At 40.4% G+C, this 23,615-nt stretch overlaps 1 protein-coding gene across 4 annotated transcripts; it reads right to left on the bottom strand.

The window, feature by feature from the left end:
* Positions 1-421: 421 nt before the first annotated feature.
* Positions 422-12,449, bottom strand: htr5ab (5-hydroxytryptamine (serotonin) receptor 5A, genome duplicate b). 4 transcript variants are annotated; one of them, XM_046371985.1, is made up of 4 exons: positions 11,826-12,444; positions 10,324-10,413; positions 7,771-8,551; positions 424-3,090 (listed from the first exon to the last, which is right to left on the bottom strand). In XM_046371985.1, exons 3-4 carry the CDS (start codon positions 8,476-8,478, stop codon positions 2,758-2,760), a joined length of 1,041 nt encoding a protein of 346 aa, XP_046227941.1. In that variant the 5' UTR covers positions 8,479-8,551; positions 10,324-10,413; positions 11,826-12,444; the 3' UTR covers positions 424-2,757. The 4 variants fall into 4 exon arrangements, with proteins under 4 accessions (XP_046227945.1, XP_046227941.1, XP_046227944.1 ...); XM_046371989.1 differs by lacking the exon at positions 10,324-10,413 and having other exon boundaries at positions 422-3,090; positions 7,924-8,551; positions 11,826-12,449; XM_046371988.1 differs by lacking the exons at positions 10,324-10,413; positions 11,826-12,444 and adding an exon at positions 8,745-10,317.
* Between the last annotated feature and the right edge of the window lie 11,166 nt (positions 12,450-23,615).

Below are 23,615 nucleotides of genomic sequence, written 5' to 3'. Positions count from 1 at the left end.
TGGTTAGATAGATGTCCATCTGTTCATAATGATTACCACTACAGTAGGGTTTGGAAGGAATTCATAAATGCCACCTCCATTACTGATATTTAGAGGGACAAAAAAGACATAAGAAACAAATTTCTTGGATGCAAATTAATGGGAGATCAAGATCAAGAACGGATCTTTGTTCAATGACTCTGAAAACTTTGTGCCAAATGTCTCAATGTCTTAATATCTCAATATACAAAATTACTGGAAGTTTAATGATTTGTTAAAATAATAAGAATATGTCAAAGATGTAAAGATCTTAATGGAAATCAGAAGTGACACAGAAATAGATACATACTGTATAATAAACTAAAAGTATTTTAAATATGAGGTGAGGAGTCTATCCATTAAATGAACGAATAAATAAATAAACAAATACATCTTGAATTATTGGTCTTGGAAAAAAGGAGACAAGAAAGAGAATCTTCATGACACAAAAGCAATTTCTGAAGAAATTTATTGATTCTGTTTTAAATTGTACTCTTCATGCTATTCATGTGGGATTCATTATGTCATGAAGGTACTCAACCATATATTCTTCAAATCGATTTAAAGCAGATGTCAGCTCCTGGTCAAGATGGTTTAACCTCAAACTTTTACATTTTTTTTCGGGAAAGACATAAAGAAAATGTTATTTAATGCCAAAAAGGAGCTCACTGAAAACAATTTAATGTTGACCATGAAACAGGGGTATTCCCTAAACCTCCTGAGGATTAAAGGTAGTGACAACCTGAAACTAATAACCAATAACAAACTACTTATCGGTTGAAATAGGCCCAAAGTGGGTACAGGCAAACCTTTTGATTCAACTGAACAAAAAATATTGAAAATTTCAAAAGATTTGTTTCTGGTTCAACATTTATTAAGGTACTTAACATGATGTTCTACAACATTAATAATTCAGTTTCTCTCCCTCAGGGAACATGCAAAACATTACAGCATAAACAAGGAATCAGGCAGGATTGTTCTTGCTCCCCTTTGTTAGTTGCTTTAGCAGAAGAATTGTTGGGTATTTTTATAAAAAATAGCCCAGACATCGACTCAGCTGGGAGATGATCTTCCTGAAAAGGTCAGGACGGATCCCTCCGGTAATCAACAAGACTGAGAGGTTCTCTAACGCATCTGGCCTACACTTAAATACTGAAATACTTACAAGTAATCATAACAAAAGACTGGAAAACTAGAGAGGAACTGCAGGATGAGACTAGTATGAAGCAAATCTGTACTTGATTCTTGCTTACAGAGAGATTTATCAATCCTTGGACGTATTTTTATTATTAAAATTGAAATGCCATGGGCTGCTTTACACTTAATCCTCCTGTTTGGCTGAAGAATTCAAAATCAGATAAGGAGATAAATGCTTTTCACAGGACAGCAACTTTAGATAGATTGAACAAACGCACTCAGTCTCCTCCAATCTGAGAAAAACCTCAGAGAAATTAATATTTAATGACATATTGTGCAAAAAACTTTGAGGTTGGTCACTTACACGTCGCACGACTATTTGCTGAGGATCACTTTCTCATGCTTGATTCCTCACATTACAGCTTGTTACATGACAAAATAAAGGTTCACTTACTGATTCTACAGTGATAAACGCTAATGAGCAGAAAGTGGCAACGTGTGCAGGAAACAAGGGATACAACATACGAAGACCAACACTTAGAAAAAAACTTAGACTGATGCTTGTGTGTGTCTTTTACTGCCATAAACTCACTACTGTGGCGTAACGTAACAACTCATACTTCACCCCCAACAGCATCACATGTCCCTGTTTTTTTTTTGTTTTAAATATTCAATCCGATTTCATTTCCACTGACTTCTCCAGCCGCAGAAGCTGTCAAGATCCTGCTTCCACACTTCCTGCTGTGAGATGTGATCATTCGTGGCTGCAGTTTATCAACAATGCATTTATTCACAGGTGATGGGAATAATAAAATGTGTTCTGCTATTTGCCTGCTTTGATAAAAAGGCATGAGAGTGTGTAGGTGTAAGCAGAATTGTTGTAAAGCTGACCAGCATCAGAGGAAAGACTTTACGTTGAACTACAAGTACGTGTTAATTCCATGTCAAGCCATGGAGTTCATGTGCACCCGTCTATAAGGTGGAGGTTATCGCTTCACTGTCAGGCAGTTTCAGGTCCTATACGGTCCCCTTTTATAGCCACACAGATTTTTTAACTTGAAACATTATCTGCAAAAATGAACATTTTTGTTGTCAAGTTTAAGAAAGAAGGTCGGTTTATTATTTATGAAGTTCATTTCGTTCAGTTCTAAAAGACTTTCTGGTTCATTTCTTGCAGCTCTACTTTGAAATTATTCCCAGCAGCCGCACATATGATGATGAAACTGTTTATGAGGGAGTCAACATGCCTTTCTCCCTAATAAGCCTGGAACCGCTGAAAGAAACCAACGTGAAGACAGCACTGCCACAACACAACAGATTCATTCCTCTTTGTAGATGAAGGAGCACAGACACCCATTTCGGTCCAGCTGTGAGGTTACCTCATCATGGCAACGGACAAAACATGAAAACATAAAATGCTGTAAACGTTAAATAAAAGTAACACATTTTTAAAGACACAGTTTTTCAGACACAGTTGCTGGTTGTTATCCATCTGAAAGATGATGGAGTGACGGATACAGACAGGTTAGTCCGTCCCTGTCTGGAGGAGTTAACACGGTGGAGTGAATGCTGGTGGTGTGTCTGCTGAGCGTGCAGAGTGGCTCAGCGCTGTCGGGAGAAGAGGCTCCTCAGGGCATTGTTGTAGTTCTTATTAAAGGCGGTGTATATGAGCGGGTTAAAGAAGGAGTTGGAGTATCCAAGCCACAGGAAGATGCTCTTCCAGATGGGCGGGATGTCACAGGAGCACAGCGGGACGATGAGTTCAGTGATGAAGAAGGGAATCCAGCAAAGTACAAATACGCCGATCAAAATGCCTACCATCAGCGCTGCTTTTTTCTCCTTCTGCTCGCGCCACGTGTCCCCGTCTGTCTGAAAGGTCACAGTGGCATGGCGCACAGTAAACACCATCTGTGGCTGCTGTGTTTCCTCCTTTACCTGCGGGGCGACCAATCAGACATCATATCAGTCACTCAGTTCATTCATTAATCTATCAATCAAGTAAACCTGGTTAGAATTAGAATCAGGAAAACAATATATTTAGCAACACGGGCCAAAAATGCAATTGCTGGAAATTTTTGTGGCAGCTCAACAGAAGATGGATTGCAGGCTGCTGAACAAAAGTGTGAATCAACAGGTGGATCAGCAAGCCAGAACTCATTCTTTCGAATCATTTCACACACACACAGAACAAAGCCAAAGCTGTGTCTTAATCTGCATTTTCCAGCAGCCTATTTTGCACAATTTCACAAACATATTGCAGAGCTGGGAAAAAGGAAAAAGAAAATGTCAACATTAATCTGCTGACTTTCTCCTCTCTTATTTGTTGCCAAGCACAGCTCAAGGCTGACTTCATTTTCTGTTTATCAGGCGAAGTCGCCAGGTCATTCAGCAACCTAACAGCTTTCATGGAGTCTAACCGTCCATATGAAAGCCCACAGACCAACAGTCTTAACTGTCGTATTCTGTTTAAAGAAAAACCTGCGCACAAATGGAGAAACTTGTACCCTCTGAAGTAAATTTAGTTAAATCAATAAAGGTCAGCAGGGTCTAAAACTGGTGAGATGGATGGAGCAAATCTATTTGCAGCAGACCTTCAAAGCACAGGGTTGTTGAGAGGGAGGTTTTAGATTGGTCGGATTTGTTGAGAAGCCTCTATAGACCATATTGACTATAGAAACACAGTGGATCAATGACTATGACACACACATGAAGAAGGTGAGACCTCGAACAGCTCACTTCAAAGCAAAATCTAGTTTCATGTTTTCCTGGTTCCACTCTTCCTAGTCTCCTCCTAATGCCAACAATGTTTTTGTTATTTTTGTGCACTTCTTCTGTGTGTATTTGTATATCTCTTATGATGTATGCCTGCGCCTGTTTAATTGTGCATAGAAGTAAGTACCTAATGGGCCCACCTGCCATAAATTCTTCACAGATTATGTTTGAGGAACTGCACCTAGTTGGTTAAAGGACAGGTGAAAATCGTGGTCAGGGTTAAAGGAAGCAACTGAAAGCAGTCGACCTCAGTCCAAAGTCTTTGATCTTCGCTAATAAACAGGTTATTTTTTGTTTGTCCAATCTGTTTGCAAGTTGAAGAGTGAAAAAGACAAGACATGATTTTTTTGAACTTTGGAAACAGACCAGGTGTTCATCATCAATCATCTTATGGCTGATAGCTGAGGGGTTGTAAACCACATTCTCCAGGGGGGAGTGAGTGTATAAAGTCACATACTTTGTCACCGATGCTGTCTTTTCTCTGATGAGGACCGTCTTTCATATGCTAAAAGGAGTGTACGTCTTCATGAAAGAAAGATTAAGTGTATTTATTGTGTTGAAGGTCAGGTAATTCAGTAAGGAAGCTAAAAGACCAATTACATTGTAGTGTTTTAGCATCAATCGGTTTGTGCGTCTAGGCCAAAAGTATGCACACCTTACCCATCAGTACACTCTATTTCCGGTGGCCTGTGTATCAGTGTATATCTTAATGTCTTTGAGTGTGTGTTTGACGGATGAGAGCAGGAGGTTTATTATCCTGAATGCTGATGCTCATCGCTCACACCACAGCTCCGTGCAGGCTCGTCTCAGGGCTCGCTGCCTTGACTCATCAGTGTATGCTGGGACATGATGAGAATAGACTTTGGCTGGGTAATGAGACACGTACAGTACAACCATAAGCTGTGAGTATGTCTGTGGAAAGCAATATGATTAATAAAATAGATTTCATTTAATGGCTATGGTTACAAGAGTGACTGCTTGTGCAATGAAACTTGACACTAAAGGCAGTGTATCAAAGCAACAGAAGACAGGGCTAATTTATTCAACGAGCGGTCCTTCTTGACCACAAGGTCCTAATTTCTGGCCAGCTGATGTTATACTTGCATAACTAAGGGGTATCTTGAGGATTTGGAAGAAATCGCAAAATGCATTACACAAATGGAAGTTTTATAAAAGCCTTCACTGTGTATTTTCTGTGAAACATTTCTCCTTTCTGTGGATGTTTGGCAATTTTGAGTGATTTTCTGAGTGATTTTCATAAGTAGCTTTTTTGTAGGTGAAAGAAAAAAGTGGTCCACTCTTGGCGGAATCTCTCTCACGAAGGAGTTTTGGGAGGGTTTTTCCCACCATAATTCTGGGTGAAAAGTGGGTGCCGACTCAATTTTCACAGGGGAAATTTGCCTGATTAAATGTTTGCTAATGCTGGCGGAATAGAGCTAGACCTTTACGTGTGCTGATTAGAGAAGCGCCACAGCCAGGAGGGTGCAGGGGCCCATTAAAAATGCTGGGGGTGGTATTTATAGCCTTCTACCTTCTGCTGACGCACATTAACAATCTGGTAGTGATGAGTTGAATTGCTTTAATTATTTGCTTGTATGGTCATACGTTAGATAGTTATGTTTCCCAGATTACTGTTGAATATATCATCAGACAAAATAATACATAATTGTGCATATCTGTGGGTCAGGGGCAGGAGGCAAAATATTCATTTGATGTAAGAGAGGGTGTCAAATAAACTGCAGGCTTTATCTGTACTCAGAATATGTGGTTTAACAAGTCCACAAGAGCATCTCAACATGAACAGTAGCTGAACAAAGTTCCGCTAACCCACGTTTTACACATTATCTCGACAACTCCTGCTCAAATAATCTCCAATCTATAGGTCTGAAGGTTACCAACAGACAATAACGCTAACACGGACACCTAAATGCATCACAAACATAACTTCGCCAACAGCTTAACTCTCCAGTGACAAGAAAAACAACACTTTTGATTTCACTAACTTTCCCTTATTTTCAGCTTCAGTACTTCAGGATTTACCTCCGTAGCTGAATATTACACCTCGTCTCTACCAGTCAGAGACCATTACTGTCACTGTCCACGACCACAGTCCTGATATTTCGGTTCCCACTGCCTCTAGGCTTGACTTCATATTGTCTGTGTTCCCAGTCTCAGCTCTCTGAGATGATGGATGCTTGTCCTTTCTATACCTTATCCTCATCAAACTCATACGGACCGGAACTCCTAGAGTCTGATCTCTCAAAAGACAGCATGTCACATCCACGTTAATGCTAACAGTGGGTCGTCCTGTTGAGGATTTTTTGATGTTTCAACAGCACGTTGTGCTTGTCAATTTTGTGAGCTGAGGACTGGACGTGACATGCACACCATCATACTGTCTCTGAGAGTCTTTATTGTGCATCCTTGTTGCTAACTATGTATTTAGGAATGGCAAATCTCACAAATGTGGATTTCGGTGTCTTAACAAGTTTGTTTGCTGTGGTTGTGGGCAGGTGCAAAATTTCCACGTAACATGAGTGATAGTGTGATATTACAATGTAGTGCTTGCCTCCATATTCACATATGTTGGTGGCTATCTGTTGCCATGGTCATTCAGACAAAGGCGTTATAATGGCTCTTTGTGCTGTGCATTCTTTTTTCCTGGCAGAAATGGCAGGTTTCCACTAAGTCTTGAATATCAGCAGATATCTTGGGCCACCACACTGTTTCCTTTGCTCATACTTTGCATGTTCACAGACCTTAATGTCTGTTATGTGTGCTCTGATATTTCCTGCCTGATTGGCTATGGAAATACGCTACAAAGGACCTCACAGGCTGACCATGAGTTTTTCACTGTGTGATACTACTCGCTTTTTCATGGGCTGCATGGCAATGCTTTAGCAATGACCACAGTATCCTGGAAGAATGTACACCTGAACATCCAGCTTTCCATGCATCTATAGAAGGAGGCCTCCTGTCCTGTAACTTCTCATCTCCACTGAAACAGCTGTCTGACCCTCTTGTTATGAATGTGTTAAAGATGTACTTCCTCTGTTTATAAAGAGTGCTAGCAGTGAACTACCAATAATTTAATGTCCCTGCAAAGCTGTCTAGGGTCTGCTAGGCACAACTGACTTCCTCTGTGGCCTTGGTGATCTGAACGGTTTCATGTTAAGTACAGTAACACAGTAACCTTGGCTTCATAATCAATTCTGAACCTAACTGAAGAATATGTTGTATTTACCTGTTCTACTGAATGCTCTGCACTGCCCTGGTTTTCCTCACGGACTGCTCCTGTGTAAAAGTCTTTCCACTAGTAGTGACTTCCTACATTTTCTACACTCAGATTCTATTGCTGGGCATTTGCCACGGGCATTATGCTTCTCCTTCCTGGCACCTACAGTCTCCTGAGTGGACTTTCTCCCATCCATCAATTCTCTCCTTACCTGACTGTCTCCCACCTCTCTTTGACGGTCGTCAGTGTAACACCTCTTGCACACTGCAGCTGGCTTCTGCTGTGCTATGTCTTCTGCTTGTCGTTCCATCTGCACTGCAGTTTCCAATGTAAATCAGACCTGACCTGTCAGACCTAATCATGACCTCACTGGCTTTGTTTTCCAGCTATTGCAACTGACCCATTGCAGACCAATCTTCAGGCCAGTCTGAGTGGCACAGTGTCAGCTTGTCACAGTCTAACTGCTTATTCCAGTTCCTTGAGTGGTTTCAAGGACTGTTGATCTACCTGTATTACCTTGACAAGGGAGAGAATAGTGATATTTTGACTTATAAAGGTGAGGGATTACCTTAAGAAAATGGATTTAAAAAAGAAAAATGAATAATCACCTCAGCCATGGGTGTTATTGTGTTGGTCTTGCGGGAGCCAATCCGAAACTTGGCAGCCTTGTAGATCTTCCAATAAACAAACAGTACCACACAAAGCGGCAGATAAAAGGCTCCAAAGGTGGAGAAGATCGTGTAGGACGGCTCCTGGCTCACCTGACACTTCATCCCCTCCGAGTAAGTCTCCCCCCAGCCAAAGAGAGGCGACAGGGAAATGATGGACGACAGCAGCCAAGTGAGAGCGATCATCACATTGGAGATCTTTTTACGTGTCTTGAGCGTGTACTGGAGATGCCTGGTGATGGACCAGTAGCGGTCCAGCGCGATGGCCGTCACATTCCAGATGCTGGCTGTGCAGCAGAGCACATCAAATGAGATCCACACCTGGCACAGCACACGGCCCAGTTTCCACAGCCTGCCGTTCAGCTCGTGGACAAGACTAAGGGGCATGACCAGAGCGGCCACCATCACATCAGAGATGGCCATGGAAGCCACGAGGTTGTGGGGCACACGGTGGAATGTCCTCACCCTCAGGATGGTCACCAGCACCAGCAAGTTCCATACGAAGGTGGCCACAACCAGCATTGCCAGTAACGTAAGAGTAAGCACGCTGAAAACAGAAAAGGGTCGGTAGATGTTTCCCCCGGAGTCATGGTCGTCAGAAGCTCCGCTGAAGTTGGCTGTCAGTAAGCTGGTGTTGGGATACGTCATGGTAGCTGCTCACAGCCCTGCAGCCAAGGGCCAAGACAATTCAGACACAGTTTCTGCAGACAACTGATGCATTCTGCAGCAGGGATAGAGAAGAGGAACAAACTAGATTAAAGAGATGCAGTACTCTTAAAAAAAAATAGCAGCTTTTAATGCATCTTTGCACCCTTGTGTAAACGCATCACTGTAGTTTGCAAGAGAGGTACTTTAGTGATTTGCTCACAATAGTAAAAAGCACTTGAGTATCTCACAGCTGTCAAGCAACCTACCTACAACTTTCAAGTGCAATTTCATCTGCTGTTAAAAAGGCTCAGAAGTACTCTGGGACATCTCTGGGTCTGAAAAAGACCATAAATATTCAGTTTCATCATCCCACTGTTATCCTCTGATTTGCATCAAAGTCAGACCTCTCCCGCAAAATGAACAGTTTAAAGGCGAGTCTTTGTTGTAAACTCATTCAGGAATGTAATATTCAGCAGAGAGATCCCTCTGCTAAATATTTTGGAGTTATATGTTTTAAGTGGTTTGGTGAACAGCATCTAATTTCAATTCACATAAGAGAGAATGTTGCAGGGATACTCTGTGTTAACGTAGGACTGTCAACGTTTCAGATTCACAAAAGAAAAGATTTGACATGCCAACTCTATCAATACATTCACAGGAGAGGCTCAGTTCAACAGTGCAGAAACAACGAATCTCAAATCACCGAGTGCTTGTGCTGTCTGTCAGCCGGATGTTGTAAGGCCTGGTATTGATTTTCTTACAACTGCTCTATGAATGAACAGACCAACTTATTTGCAAGTGGCATATTTAAACAAACGAATAAATAAGTCAACTGTTATTTCAGTGAGACTACAAATTTTAAATGATAAATACACAGAAGAACACTGGAACTTTAGAAATCTATCTTTTTTGTCTGGAGTACATTATTATGGTAAGTGTGAAGCATCTGGCTCACAGACACATCAGTTTTTGCTGCATCACTGGGGGCAATAATGATTTCATGCATCATGTTTTGGAAACATATTCCGATGTGCCTGATTAAACAGTCTCATAAGATGTTAATTTTAATCATTAATCTTAATTTCCTATTTAGAAACATTCAGTTTAAGCTACACCTCCCGCTTTAACCTGTTCCTACGACCTCCTCCTGCCTCTAACAATCCTCTCAGGCGTTAAAAAAAAAAAAAAAAAAAATGCAGATCTCAGTTTTCTTTCCATGACCCAGTGTCCGCCACACCAACGTTTTAAAGTGGAGCTTTAATCTTGAATACTAAACATAATCTTTCATTTTGCATGTTTCCTCTTGGGGCATTGTAATGAGGGGATCTGGACGACTTGCCGAGCTTTTTCCCAGGCCCCTGGGCGCAGGGACAGTGTCCGTAATGAGTGTAGCTAATGCATATAATTCAGATGAAATAGCTTACTCTAATTGAGTTTGCTTTAAATTGCACGATTTAATCAATTGAATCATATTCTTGTTGCTGTTTGGCATGTAATGACATTACTTTTGGCTGAATTACTGAAGCATTAAGCTGATGAATAAATCAAATATTTCTTGAATTTCCAAGGACAACAAGGAATTAAAAAGAATCTAAGACACCACTGAGTTCCTCCTGAAATTCCTTAGTCATACATCTTTTTACTCCAAGTAGGTTGCGCTGGACAAATCATCAATAAGGCCCGATGGGTAATAACAATACACGCCATGTCCCCGTCAGCCGGTGTATTTGTGTGACATCTGACACTGTCTCTTAGCATCACAAACCAGACCCTCTAATCAAAGGGTCCAACCAAGCACACCAATAGGCCCTCTGCTTTCTCTTCTCCCCACTCTTATTAACAAACCTAATAGCCATGAAATTGGACAACCGTTATGAAGGGAAAACGCTGTCAAACACGCCTGTTCCCTCCCTCAAATGGCGGCTGTCACTCACCCTGTGAAAAACAGAAACAAGGCAGACAAACACATGTAAATGTGAATATATGTGAGAGGAGGGAGGAGGGAGGAGCTGCTAAACAAAGAGACATAAACACGTTCACCGGCGTCAAAGGATAACAGCTGAATAAATCTGAGTCTATCTTTTGGTGTTTTGTTGACAGCTGTGCAGGGAAAGTGTCACTTTGGGTCAGTCACTGTCTGCAGATATACCAGTGCCAGCTGGTTCACTGGGTGCATTTAACCGAGAGTTGTTGGGATTTTGCTTTAGCTGTATGGAGTAAATAGGGACAGAGGATGATTAACATCTCGTTACCTCTCATAAGGTCCGCATGCTGTTAATGTCGATGCCAGAGAACAGAGGTGAAAACACAAGTTATAATAATACATAATTTTTATGTGCCTGGCAGCTGCAGCAGGGAGATATTCCCAAGTCAGCATATGTTTTATTATAATTTAAAAATTAGCAAGTTAATCAGTGACTAAAATCCTTTTCTGGGCTTCACGTGCTTTTGCAGGAAAGCCACACTGCAGTCAGTGCTCCGGATTTTTATTTTATTTTTTTTTAAATTTCGCTGCATATAGGCTATTTCTGGACCATGACCATGTGAGTGTATTTTCCTCAGCAGCACAATACTAATTTGCAAGTCCTACACACATTTTCCTTTAATTTCTTTTGTTTCTTCTAGGCAATAAGCTGATTAAAAATAAATAAATAAATCCAACGAAGCACTAAAGGTTATGAGGTGAAGGTCCGGGTAAAAATAAATAACTAAAAAACAAAACTCTCAATGTCATTTCATGTTTGAGTCCAAACACAGTTACAGCATCGTGATTAAAGCATGTGAGGGGTATTCTCTTTGTGCAAATGTCTCCGCTGTGAAGCGACTGTGTGCTCATTTGTAACACACTCTTCCTCTCCACCAAGGACAGTTTTCTCCCAGGCTTCAGCACTGACATTTGCAGTTGAAAAGGAGGGAAGGTGTGTAGCTACATTTGTCCTTGGCTTTGGTGATGTTAAAAAGATGAAGGTGGCATTAAGAAAACCTTTAACTTGCGGTGAAAATCTTTCGCACTTTGGTTCGGTGGAAGGTGTTTTCTGCAAACCGGCAGCCTGCTCCTCAGACTCAGTGAAAACATTCACATGAGCACTGTTTAGTGAACGACATCAGCGACTTCACCGTTTAAAAACGCAGGATTCCCTCTAGAGCTCGCATGTCCCACGAGGTTTCCCGCCAGCACTCGACTCTAGTTATAGATGTCTATTAAGACACTTGTTACACATCATCTCAACATCAGTGCCTCACTTTTTGAACACTATAACCTTTTAAAAAAAAGCCTCATTTCTTTTCTTCTTCTTTGAGAAGAAAACTCGCCGGCAACGATTTATGCATGTCTGGAAATAACTCACCCCATTAACAGTTCAGCATAAAGCAGTCCTGCACGACAAGATGCCTGCTCGGTCTCCCCATCGAAATTGACTTTGCTGGTCTTGATAGCCGGGTGGCTGAGCCGCCTGTGCCGGCAGAAACACACCGCGCTCTGAGGATACAGCAGCGCTGGAATGAACCACGCAGTGGATGGGAAGGGGGAACCGAGTCTAATTCAAGGGACAAACACTGCGCTTTCTATGCATGTGGGAGACGCGCGGGCGCGCGTGTCTTTTAGCGTGCACTGCACGTGAGCAACCGTTCTTTTGAGAGGCATGCGGTGTGAGAAGAAGAGGATTCCTCTGTCCTGCCAGTGTGTTGCTGATCAGAAAGCATTTCCTCTGTCTAATTAGTGTTATTCTGCAGTGATCAGCGGTTGCTTGAGGAGACACCGATCCTGCCATGTCCTGCAGACGTGATTAGTCCGTGTAAAAAAACCCCAAAACAAATAAATGTATGTATATATATTAGAGAAGCCAATATATTTACTTGTTGTCAAGAACGTGGCCCTTGAAGTTCTGTAATATCAAGTAGCACACTTCTTCTCTCCCTGTTTCTGTTTCAGTAAACGATCTACCCACTCATATGTTTTTATTTTATACACAAAATATCCTGCTCAATTCCCCAGCCATAGAATCAGCGTTGTTGGAGGGTCTGCCCCCCCTTCCTTTATTACCATTTCCTGGTTAATTGTATGTATTGACAGAGAAAGGGATTAATAAAGTACAACTGCAACAATAGTCCTATAAATAGAGATCATTTTTTTGTACTTGCTTGCACTTGTATTTGCTTTGTACTGAAGTGTTGCCGCAGTGTTAGAATAATAGCTAATGAGTGTCCCAATAGCAACTGATGGGAACATTAACAGATCCTAACTTTATGCAAAGCTAGCGACTGGGACATGCTCAGAATGTGTGGGCTGTGTGCTAGCTAATGCACACAATGTATTACGTTCCAGTTTTCCTCTTTTTAATATGACTGAAAGTGATGAAACAGAGGGGCAGGAGGTCTACTGTGTTTGACAGCGGCTGGACCCAGCAGCTGAGCAACAGCTTTACCATGTGGACAAACCACACACAGAACTGCAGGTACACTGTAATACTAGAATCAGTCGTAATCAAGTTTAAGTTCAGTTATAATTATGATTACATAAATGTTGCTTTAGATTACTTGGGACACGGTTACCTGCCATAACATAGCAATTCTTTTCAACTTTAATGTGAATATATTTGGGTTTTGGTTTGCTATTACTGTCCTGATCTTGTTGGTAAGCTGATCACAGCTGAAGTGGCCTCCTGTTGTCCCTATGGGAGATAAATCATAATGAAGCGCTGTATATGGTGGTAGAGAACGTGACCCACTGCAGCAACTCAGTCACAAAACATGTTTCTTTACATTTTACTCTTGGATTTAATGTTGTGACAACGCTGTGCTTAAGGTCTAGGCACAAAAAACACTTTGTAATATGGTTTGGAAAGGATTATGTGTTCACTCACTTATCGTTATGCAGTGCCATACAGGCTGGTTTATATTCTAGGAGATCATGTCTGCTGTAATCACGTCTGCCTCTAAATGGTTACATAGTTCCCCGAGTGCTTTTATTACAGGGGTGTATTTATGGTTTCAATCTGAGTCCCATAACTAAGCTTATCTTAACCAGGGTTTGGAAGTGGTGTACCATAAACACATCATGGTTGTGCTTCACCAAACACACCTGCTCCCCTGTTCAGTTATTTATTTATATAATTATTTTCCCCTGCTCTTTGTTCCACCTATGGCGGGAGGATTTGATGCCCATCAGACTTTATAATGTCAGGCAGCCACTGTGAAGCTAACTGTCATCCAGCTGTCCTTTAATGTAAAACGGCAACAGTACAGATCATCACCACGACTATGGACTTTTGTATCACAGACACGCCATGACTCTCTATACTACCTGATAACAAATGAAAACCCATCTTAAAGTTAGTAGTCAGGGATAAGAGGCCAGAAGAGATGCTTCTTTTTATGACACCACAATCTGCACGAAGTCCCATGTTGACACACTGCATGTGCTTTAGCTCTACAGAAGTGACTGCAGAGTAAATGTCACCTTCTATTGCCTATACTTCAGCATCCTCAGGGGGCATGCTGAGTGTTTATTTAATTGTTGCCAACACTTATTTCCTCCAAATCCCCTGTATTTGTTTGAGACATCTATTCACAGAGGGAGAGTGTGCTCCTCTAACTAACCGTGAAATATGCAGCTGCACACATGTATAGGCACACTTGGCGTTCATCACATCATCCCTGCTCAAGGAAAACATTACATTTGAGTATCTGCAGCCCCCCCCTCCCCCGATTCCCTCAAACAGGTGATGCCGATGCACAAAATCAGATCCGATTAGCAGATGCTTATGCAGTCATTGCTCAATAACCTGCTTTGTGAAATTGTGCCTTGCTAATTATAGATCTAGGAAGGCATTAATGCAACCCACTTTAAGTGTCAGTGTAAAGTGTTCCTTATTAAAACAGATGACATACTTGCACTTCCAGCTGTTTAGCTGTTTAGACTCCAGACCTGATGAAAATACTCCGCAGTAGCCTTACATGGAATAGCTGGGAGGGCTTATATCATGCAGGGTCGAGTTGATTTTGCAAAAAAAGACAAAAATAAAAGACAAGTGTGAGCACTAATCAAGGTTACCATTTAGCATTGCACCACCGTAAGGATTACACCGTGTGCTGTTTTTAAGCAGCTGTTACTCACTCACTCACACTGTTCCTCAAACCCAATGCGAACGTTACACTTCTTCTGCTCCAAGGCAAAAGAATAATTTATTTCTCTTTGTCTCTGAGCTGTAAATCACATGTCTGACCTTGACTGGTTTCACTCCCATAAATAGCCTGCCATCAATTATTCCTATCACTACCACAATTTAACATTGTCAGCACTTGGCATAGCGGGTCCTGCAGAAATGACCAAAGAGAAAAATGTGATGTGGTCTTGCATCAGAGACCTTGCTGGTGAACCTGCCACATAAATTGCCTGCGTGGGGCCTGCAGTAACCGTGCAATGAGTGACTGATTACGAAACATGGGGAAACATAGGATTTCATGTTCGGGTACCCTCTTGTTTGCTCCATGATCCTGCTCGGTTACATGGTGAGCAGTATTGTGATTTATTGGGTGTTAAAGTGGGTGAGTGTCACAGCTCTGGTCGTGACTCTCGTGTTCCCTGTTCTTTTTCTCTGTCTCCCGTGTGTCTCCTCCCTCCTTTGTGAGTGTGTGCGTGTTGAGGGGGCGGCTTCCTGATTCCCAACACCTGGTGGTTCTCCACACCTGCCTCCCATCTGCTCATCGGCTCTTCTACATAAACCCCCGGCTCTGCCTTCATGTGGGGGTCAGGTTGTTTTGTCAGCTATGTGGCAGTGTGCAATTGGCTGTTCTTTGTGCATGTGTACTGTGTATATGTACTTGAGTCATTTCTCCTTGTGAGTTTTGCTAATGTTGTGGTCTTTGCCTGCCCCTGCAGCCCATGCCACTTCCAGCCTGAAGTCTTTCATTTAAGCAACAAACTCCTTAAAGTGATCATAAATAATGTGACAGGCTAAATGTGCCGTAGAAGATAAACCTTTTGAACTTAAATCGCAAATTCTTCTTCCATTTTAGTGACTGTGTTGATACTGTCAGGCTGTGCTGTCATTTGTCCCTGAAAGTCAGTGATATCTGTCTGCACTGTACCGCCCACACCTAATTACAGCAACAGTGTGTGTCAGTAGCTGGCGAGGCAGGAGGCAGGCAGGCAGGTTCAGACAAGGCAAGGTGTTAGGCTGTGATGTGCTGCAGCAAGCACTGGCCCAGCACATGAAGGAAAAGAAGTCATTCAATAAACTGTGAAGATGGAGGTTCGGAGGTCCTCTTTGACGGTGTGCTGGCAGAATACACAGGGAGCTGAAATTTCTGCACGTCAACAATGCGCCCAACTTGTGCTATATGTTCAAAAAAATATTTTTCAAGGTTGACTCAGTGTGACAGTGTCCTCAGGTACAGCATGTATTGCCAAGAGCGCAGCAAGTTGTCTCACTTCAGCAGTTTGCCTGAATATTCAACATTTCGTGTACGTTATGTACAACTGAGAGCAAAATAACAGGAACACATGACAATATAATGAAATTTAAGTAAGCAGGTCTAGAAAATCTGTAATTTTAATCAGAGAGATGTCTGTGCCTGCCTGTGGAAATGGGCTGCAGTGTAGTGGTGTTGTTCTTTTGGATTATGTATTTGTGTCATTTTTTTCCCACCCCTTTCAACCACATTCTCCTGCATGTATGAGGTGCTCCAAATGTGCTCCAAACAGAAGATATAGTTAAAATTAAACTACCAAAACTTTAGTTTTATCACATTTTGACTGCTTACATTTTAATCCAGCAGCAGTGCCAGACGTGGTCCAATAAAGTGGTGCTGATTCCCTGATTCGACAGCTGCATCGCTCGTCTCTTGAATATATTTATATATCTTGGTTTTATATGCCACCTCAAATTTATTTTTGTGTGCATGTCATTATGAATGAATGGCAAGCATCAGCACGTTCACACTGCCAGTAAGAGCATGTTAGCATGCTAATATTAGCATAACACCACTGTGCCTAAGTAAAGACTCACCACTAACATCGTGGCAGTCGACTCTTTCAGTCTTATTAGAGATATTGTGACTACAAAGTCCTCTTATTAAATTTCGTGGGTTAACTTTTTGTATTAATCATTATTAATAATAGTCATTATTATATTTCTACTAATTTCAGTGTCTTGTTGTTGCTGTATGTTGTATTCTGTGTATATCATGTGGATGTCGTGTTATTCTAATCTATAAGATGTCTATATGAGTGTAGCTTTTGTGTATTGTGTTTTTTTTGTCATCATGTATTTGTGTCTAAACGCTTTCAGTGTGTGCTGCTTCAGTGTATCATCTAATGGGGATTCAAACACACGCAAACATATTTTTTCACACACCTTTCCTTGCTCTTGTTTATTTGCTCTTGTAAGTTGTTACTGGCACACCTGTGATCAGTTCTTGCACTCCAGTGATCTTCCCTGAAACATTTGGCTGGTTTTTAGGTGCTGGACATCATCTGGGTGGCAGAGATGTCCTTTCTGTTCAGCAGTCATCCAGATAAATTGCTCTGACCCCATGCGGTGCTGTGAACTTGCCTAGAAATGTGTTTGCAGCCTGCTAACTTAAAAGGATTTCAAGCTTCTATAAATGATAAAATGAGTGTCTTGTTTTCTTTTCTCCAAAGACACTTTTTTTTTATTATAGGCTAATATAAGGAGAACGGTCAGATTGTCACTGCAGTGATATGATGTGTTGCTGTCAACATCACTGTCACTTTCCACATCTTTTCTTCCAGCGCTTCTTTATTTATGACTTCTCACACAGACAGGCTGACTGGGTGAATCTGACCCAGAGATGCATTTTCTATCTTTAAAATGGATAAGTGAGGGAATAACTGTGTCATTTTCCCTTCCGGCTGATGCTGCTATTTATTGACATGTATCCTGATTTTTAAAGAGAAGATTCAATAAATACATTTTCTGTATAGCAGTCAGAGAAGGACTGTCTGGTCTGTCTTTCATTTTGGATGACCACAGTGCAGATGATATATTCTCATTCATATTCACACTTTTCCTAAGATGACACATTGAGTGCAATGCATTTGAAAGCACAATGAGTCAGTGCGTTAATTGTGAATCTTTGGTCTCTTTAACTCCTGTGTGAAAGGCATCACAGGCAGAAGAAGTTTCTAATTTGTACTTTTCAGGAAGAGCATAATTGTTACAGACGAGTTTCATCATTTTCATGGAAACAGCTTTTGATTCAAGAATTTTAAATGTCTGTTGGTGTAAGGCGCTTTTCAAAACAACTCAAATTCAGTATAGGATTATTCTGCTTGTTAATCTCCTCTGTATTTGTCTTTTTAAAGCTTTGTCTTTGCCGTTTGCCATCAAGTTTCAGCCCAAATCCAGCTCGGTGGAATGGATGCAGTTTTTGCCATTTTTTTAGGTTAAATTGTGACATGATTGAATGTTAACCAGACTCCTGTCACTAAATACCTTAAATAATTACAGTCCTTTGAATAATTGAAAAGAGTATCTTACAGATAAAACAAAAGCTAATTTGATCATTTTAATTTAATTATTCCTGAACAAGAATTTTTAATTGAAATAGTTAATGAACTGTTGAAGTCTTTTTAACTGAAAATTGTCTAATTTCAGATCTTATGCCTCGAGTGATCCCCTGACTCATCTTTTAGGTGAATAGCCTGAGGTGTTGCCCTAAAAAAATAAGGAAATTAATAAAACACTCAAGGTCATGTGCCAGGAAACTGTGAGAGGAGCCATCCGTCTACTGCTCCTAGGGACCGGCCAAGGTAAAACAGGCCAAGGCTTCATATTTCTTTAAAATGACATTAGCATTTTCAAGTGCTGCAATGAAGAAGAGTGTCGTAGAATTACAATAACTCATCTAATATTGCCTTACTGCAGTGAGGAAGCACCCCTGAATGTTCACCACAAGGTCGTATCATCTTTTCAAATGTGTTAACATGTTTGTGTTTGGTAGCGGAGACTCATGTATGTACAGTTTGCTTCCTGGGACATCACTTTGGCTGTTTTCCTCCAATCCTCCCCTCATCTCGTTCAGATAAAAATAAATAGTGCAGGGAAGCAATAGAGCTTGGTGCCCTATAACACACACACACACACACACACACAAACACGCATACCACACCACACATCACATGCCATCTCAGACACCATCCAGTGTATGGGGAGCACTTGTGTAACAGTATGAAGGGCCCTTTAATCTGTAATTTGCTGCAATCAGAGACCCAGGACCTTTGGGGTACAATGAGTCAGATACTTGAAAGTGATCCCGTTTTCACATGCCAAACAATGAGGATATACTATTCTGTTTTCTGTGTCTGGGCTCCTTGTTTTGCCCTGTAGGTAGGCTTAATATAAAGTCAGTAGTGACACTTCTAATTTAGGAATGTAAGTTTATCTTCTCCCTCAGTCTCACTTTTGGACTGGAGCTGCAGCATCTTATCCTGGTAATGACCAGAAGTCTATAATTTCATCATCCCAGTTTTTCCTTTATTGTTATCCTCATTTGATCTACCATGACATAGAATTTTAAATTAAGCACTATGCCACAACGACACAGCTTGCAGCATTATTTCAAAAGAGCATTTGCTTACACAAAGTGCTATTTACCATATTCTTCTGCTCATAAACAGATTCCACTTCCCTCCAGCTTGTAGTATTTCCCTTGACACAAAAAAATATTTTTTGAGATGTAACAACATATTGAGCATTTGCTGAAAATGCATATTACTTACAGTTTTAATAACAAATTCAGTTCAGTCAGAAAAATAGTAGTCAAGATTTAATAAGCAAAGGTTGGCTTGAGGATTTCCTGGCCAATCAAAAACCAATCATAAATCATAAACCTCTCGGTGAGAAAAGAGCAGAGGAATGCTGTTGATACACATAAACAACAAACAACATGGATGAGGCATAGATGTGAACACTTGTTCACCATGTGAGGTACTTTATATTCCTGTGAGCTAAATCAGGACAATTACTTGATTTGCTTTGCCATTTGCACATGACATTTACTTGTATAGGCAATGTCTACAGCAAACAAATGGCCAGGTAACTCATTTTGGATCATTTGAGGACAGGAGAAACAAGCTAACAACAATAATGCATTATCACTTCATAAAGTGGTCAACGTGTTAGTAAACAGTTACTTGATTATACTTGTTCGTAGTGAAGGGAGATCTTAATGCACTCAAACATGTCAGACTTATGCTGCACAGACGATACTTCCTGATAGGATAAATTAACAACAGTTTTTGGTAGTATTGAGATGGGGCTGTTTTTCAAGGGTTTGGCTTGACTTCAACATACCAAGACATTTTGGACAATGTTATGCTTCCAAATTTGCTACAACAGTTTGTTGAAGGCCCTTTTCTATTCCAGCATGACTGTGGCCCAGTGCACAAAGCAAAGCTCCATAAAGACATGGTTGGAGTTTGGGGTGGAAGAACTTGACTGGCTCATACAGACCCTGACCTCAACCCCATCCAACACCTTTGGGATGAACTGGAACAAGAGACTTTGAGTCGGGCCTTTTGGTCCAACATCAGTGTGTGACCTCACAAATGCTCTACTGCATGAATGGGCACAAATTCCCACAGAAACACTCCAGAATCTTGTGGAAAGCCTTCTCAGACGAGTGGAAGCTGTTATAGCTGCAAAGGAGGGTCCAGCTTCGTATTAATGTCCATGTCTTTAGAGTGCAGTGTAATCAGCAAGTGTGCCAATACTTTCATCAATAAAGTGTATTTCTAATTAAAGCAATTTGTTTATCTATAGCTTTTTTTTTAATGTGTTCCTTTATGCAGGACGAACCCGATAGCAGTCACAGGAGCAGTTCATGTCGTTTTCCACACAGTATTTTCATTCAGTTGTCATGGTAGCTTCCATGTTATCACCAATTTTAGGTCTGGTTGTTGCTATCTTGAAATCATGATGAGTAAAGAAATCAAGATTAAACAGTCACACACGAATAAGTTTAAAAAAAAAAACTTGTTTGAGTTGAGCATGAAGAGTCCTTGTATTCTCACTTTTCAATATTTAAGAATCAAGTGTGAAACTAGGCTGCATTCTCAAAATGCTCCTTGTGTTATTTTATTCAGCAGCATTTCAAGCACAAGCCATCTTCTTCTTTTTTTGTTTTTTGTTTTTTTTGTCTGCAGGCACTTTTATTTATGCATCTTGTTGACATGCCCCTCATAAACCCTTGGCTGTTTGTCTCCTTTCTCGAGTCTTACACTTCAGAATCAGAATTACATTGTTCACCAGTGGCAGTAAAAGGAAACGAGCTTTGTTAATTTGTGTTGACGTATCACAAGGCAGTCACACAATGCGGGACTGACAAGCTTAGTGCACACTCGTCACATGTCATGCAGGAAAGTCCGACTGTGAGCCAGTCAAATTAACACAAACATGCAGTGTGAGTAAGTCAAAGAATTGCTCCACAATTACTGCAAGTGAGTAAAGCGACACAAGAGAACACGGAATATGTGTCAAAATACTACAGGTTTTTTAATGACAGCCTTTAAACTTTTCGGCAGACGTCAGCCGTTCAGCTTTTCAGGAGCAGTGGGAACATGTGAACGTGTGACACTGTATTATGTTTCCGTCTTTTTAAAGTCATTTACAGACCACCAGAGAACCATGTTATACCATAATTATTACTCCCCTAATTACAACTGTAAATTAAAATCTATGTCTTTTGATTAACATCAACAAGTTCCTTGTTGGTTTGCCTGTGTCCTAGAAGACTGTAAATGCTCATCTGCACTCAAAGAAGCGTCACCACTAATTAGTCAAATCTAGATTCAAAGTAATAATTATTCCTGCAGATTTCACTCTTTGGTGTCTGTTGTTATCTGGACTGAGTGGGTTTGTCTTAAATATGGAGCAATAGGAGTCAGGGATTACCAGCTAATTAGAATAAAAATGTCATGGGATTAATTAATTCAAAGCATTTACATATATTGTAATTGTCTTACCAAACTAATTGGCATCATTGTGCCACAGTTGTAATACTGAGGATTGTTGAAGTTTGTTTGCTTTCAGCAAAAGCCACAACTTGTCAACCCTCTGCATGCTGTTGTTGTTGCCCTACCAGCTTTTTTGAGTTGCACACTCAACACATGTTGAACTCTGTGAATAACAAAAGAAACGCATTCACCCAAAACTGGTTCATCACAGTCCTACTTCAGGTCCAAGATATCATACACACATACATAAATATTGTACACATTAGAGGCTGTTGTGCACTTATATCTGAGAGTTTTTTGGGTTTTTTTTTTTAAATTAACACACATTCACAGATTGTTAAAGAATCAAACTCTAAAGTGGATTAAGTTAATGTGTTATATTCATAAGAGCAGGTCACATAAGATGAACGAGTTAGTTCAATTTTCCATGACTTTTCAAACCACATTCAAATTTTTAAGGTAAAATGTTTTTAAGGTACTTTAATCCTTCTTAAATAATTTCCTTTTCTGTCATTTTTATAAACAAATGCTGCAGACTGGCCCTCTTCAATGGCATTTTGATTTCATTTTCGGCTAAATTATTATTTATTACTTGCCCTCCATGTTATCCAAAGAACATGAAACAATGGCTTGCCAGAGAAAATGTTACAGAGTGAACCAAAGAAAATAATTATTTTATTATTTTATAAATGATTTGGCATTGCTTTACAATTCCCATATATGAATAGATGAAAAATCACATTTTTTGGTTGTATTTTAGCTGGTTAGAATTACAGCCAGTTTAAGTTCCTAGAGCTTTTAATTAAACAGTCAATAAGTGCAGCTGATGAGGCATAAATTGTGCTCGGGGAGACTTTGGACATAACCTGATTTCATAAAATAGTACAAATTTATTCATAAAGGCAGATGACAAACCATATTCTAAACTAAAACCTTAATAAAACTGACTGAAAATTGAGTTGTAAGGTTATGTTTATGCATTTCGTCACCACATTTAAAACTCATATTGATTGCTACCACCAACTCGCTGTTTGTTGATTCCAGAAGGCTGAAGACCACTCATTAAAATGTCAGAGATAATTGATGCTCATCTGTGTAGTCGAGCATGCTTCAATATTCCAAACTAATTTAGCTGTGCCCTGCAGAGTGAGGGAGGCTTGAGTGGGAGGACAACTTGGCACTAGGTAAGACTTCTTTTTTAACCCAGTCTCTTTTCGCTGCATAATTATATGAATTAAATTAATTGGGAATGCATATTTGCATATCTAGGTTATTTCTCTTTTGGGGAAAAAAAGGTCTTTGGAGAGTATAGAAACAATTACAATCCCGCCAGACAGTAAGACACGTCCCTTTCTTCCTTCTCGTCTGCCTTTCCCGTCGGTGTTGTACTCCAGGGAGGATTTGGCTTCAGTACTCTGGAGGAAAATGTGATAACACTGCAGTGCAATATGTGTGGGAGCCACATCCATGAAGCAATTTAATGGACTTTGCAGCCACCTTTAACACACATCATCACTGGACATCTTTAAATTACTTTGAGCACTTGTTATAAAAACTGTTTTGCCAGGGAGTGAATAGTTTAAATGAAGTTCTAAAGGAAATTTGATTGGACCAGTTTAATCTGATATGGCTGGTAAACGGTAAGGGGGGAATCTAATTTTCTGCTCTTGCCTAACAGTTTTTCACTGTTGCATTGTGGTATTAAGTTGTAGCTATTTTAAGCTGATGCATTATGTTGTGAGGAGGTGAAAATCCTACCAGACTGTCCTACTCAGCTGGAACTTACTGGATGTTTTGGGAAAAAAAATCTTTTGAACTTTGCTCTGAATTACTCTGAACAGTTATTATATTTCACACTTGGTCAGCATTTTGTGTGAATAATTTTGAGTGTGAGTGCATACACCCTTCTCCCCTTTTAATCCAGTAATGCTGTCCAACGCTTCCATAAATTATTATAAAGTTCTGCAACTAACTATTATTTGCTTGTTTAATTACATCATAATTTCCCAGGGCCCAACGTAACATCTGTAAGTCTAAAGACCAGGCAAACCACAAAATATTCACAACCAGTTATACTTTGCTAAAGAATGACTTAAACTGTTAATCAGCGATCAAAATGCAGTCCAAAGACCAAACATGGTCAATTTACTTTAACCGA

The sequence above is a fragment of the Scatophagus argus genome, chromosome 18 (genome assembly GCF_020382885.2).
Source record: "Scatophagus argus isolate fScaArg1 chromosome 18, fScaArg1.pri, whole genome shotgun sequence".
Taxonomy (NCBI): Eukaryota; Metazoa; Chordata; class Actinopteri; family Scatophagidae; genus Scatophagus; species Scatophagus argus.
Note: the sequence above shows the minus strand (reverse complement) of the source record. Positions and strands in the feature narration are given on the sequence as shown.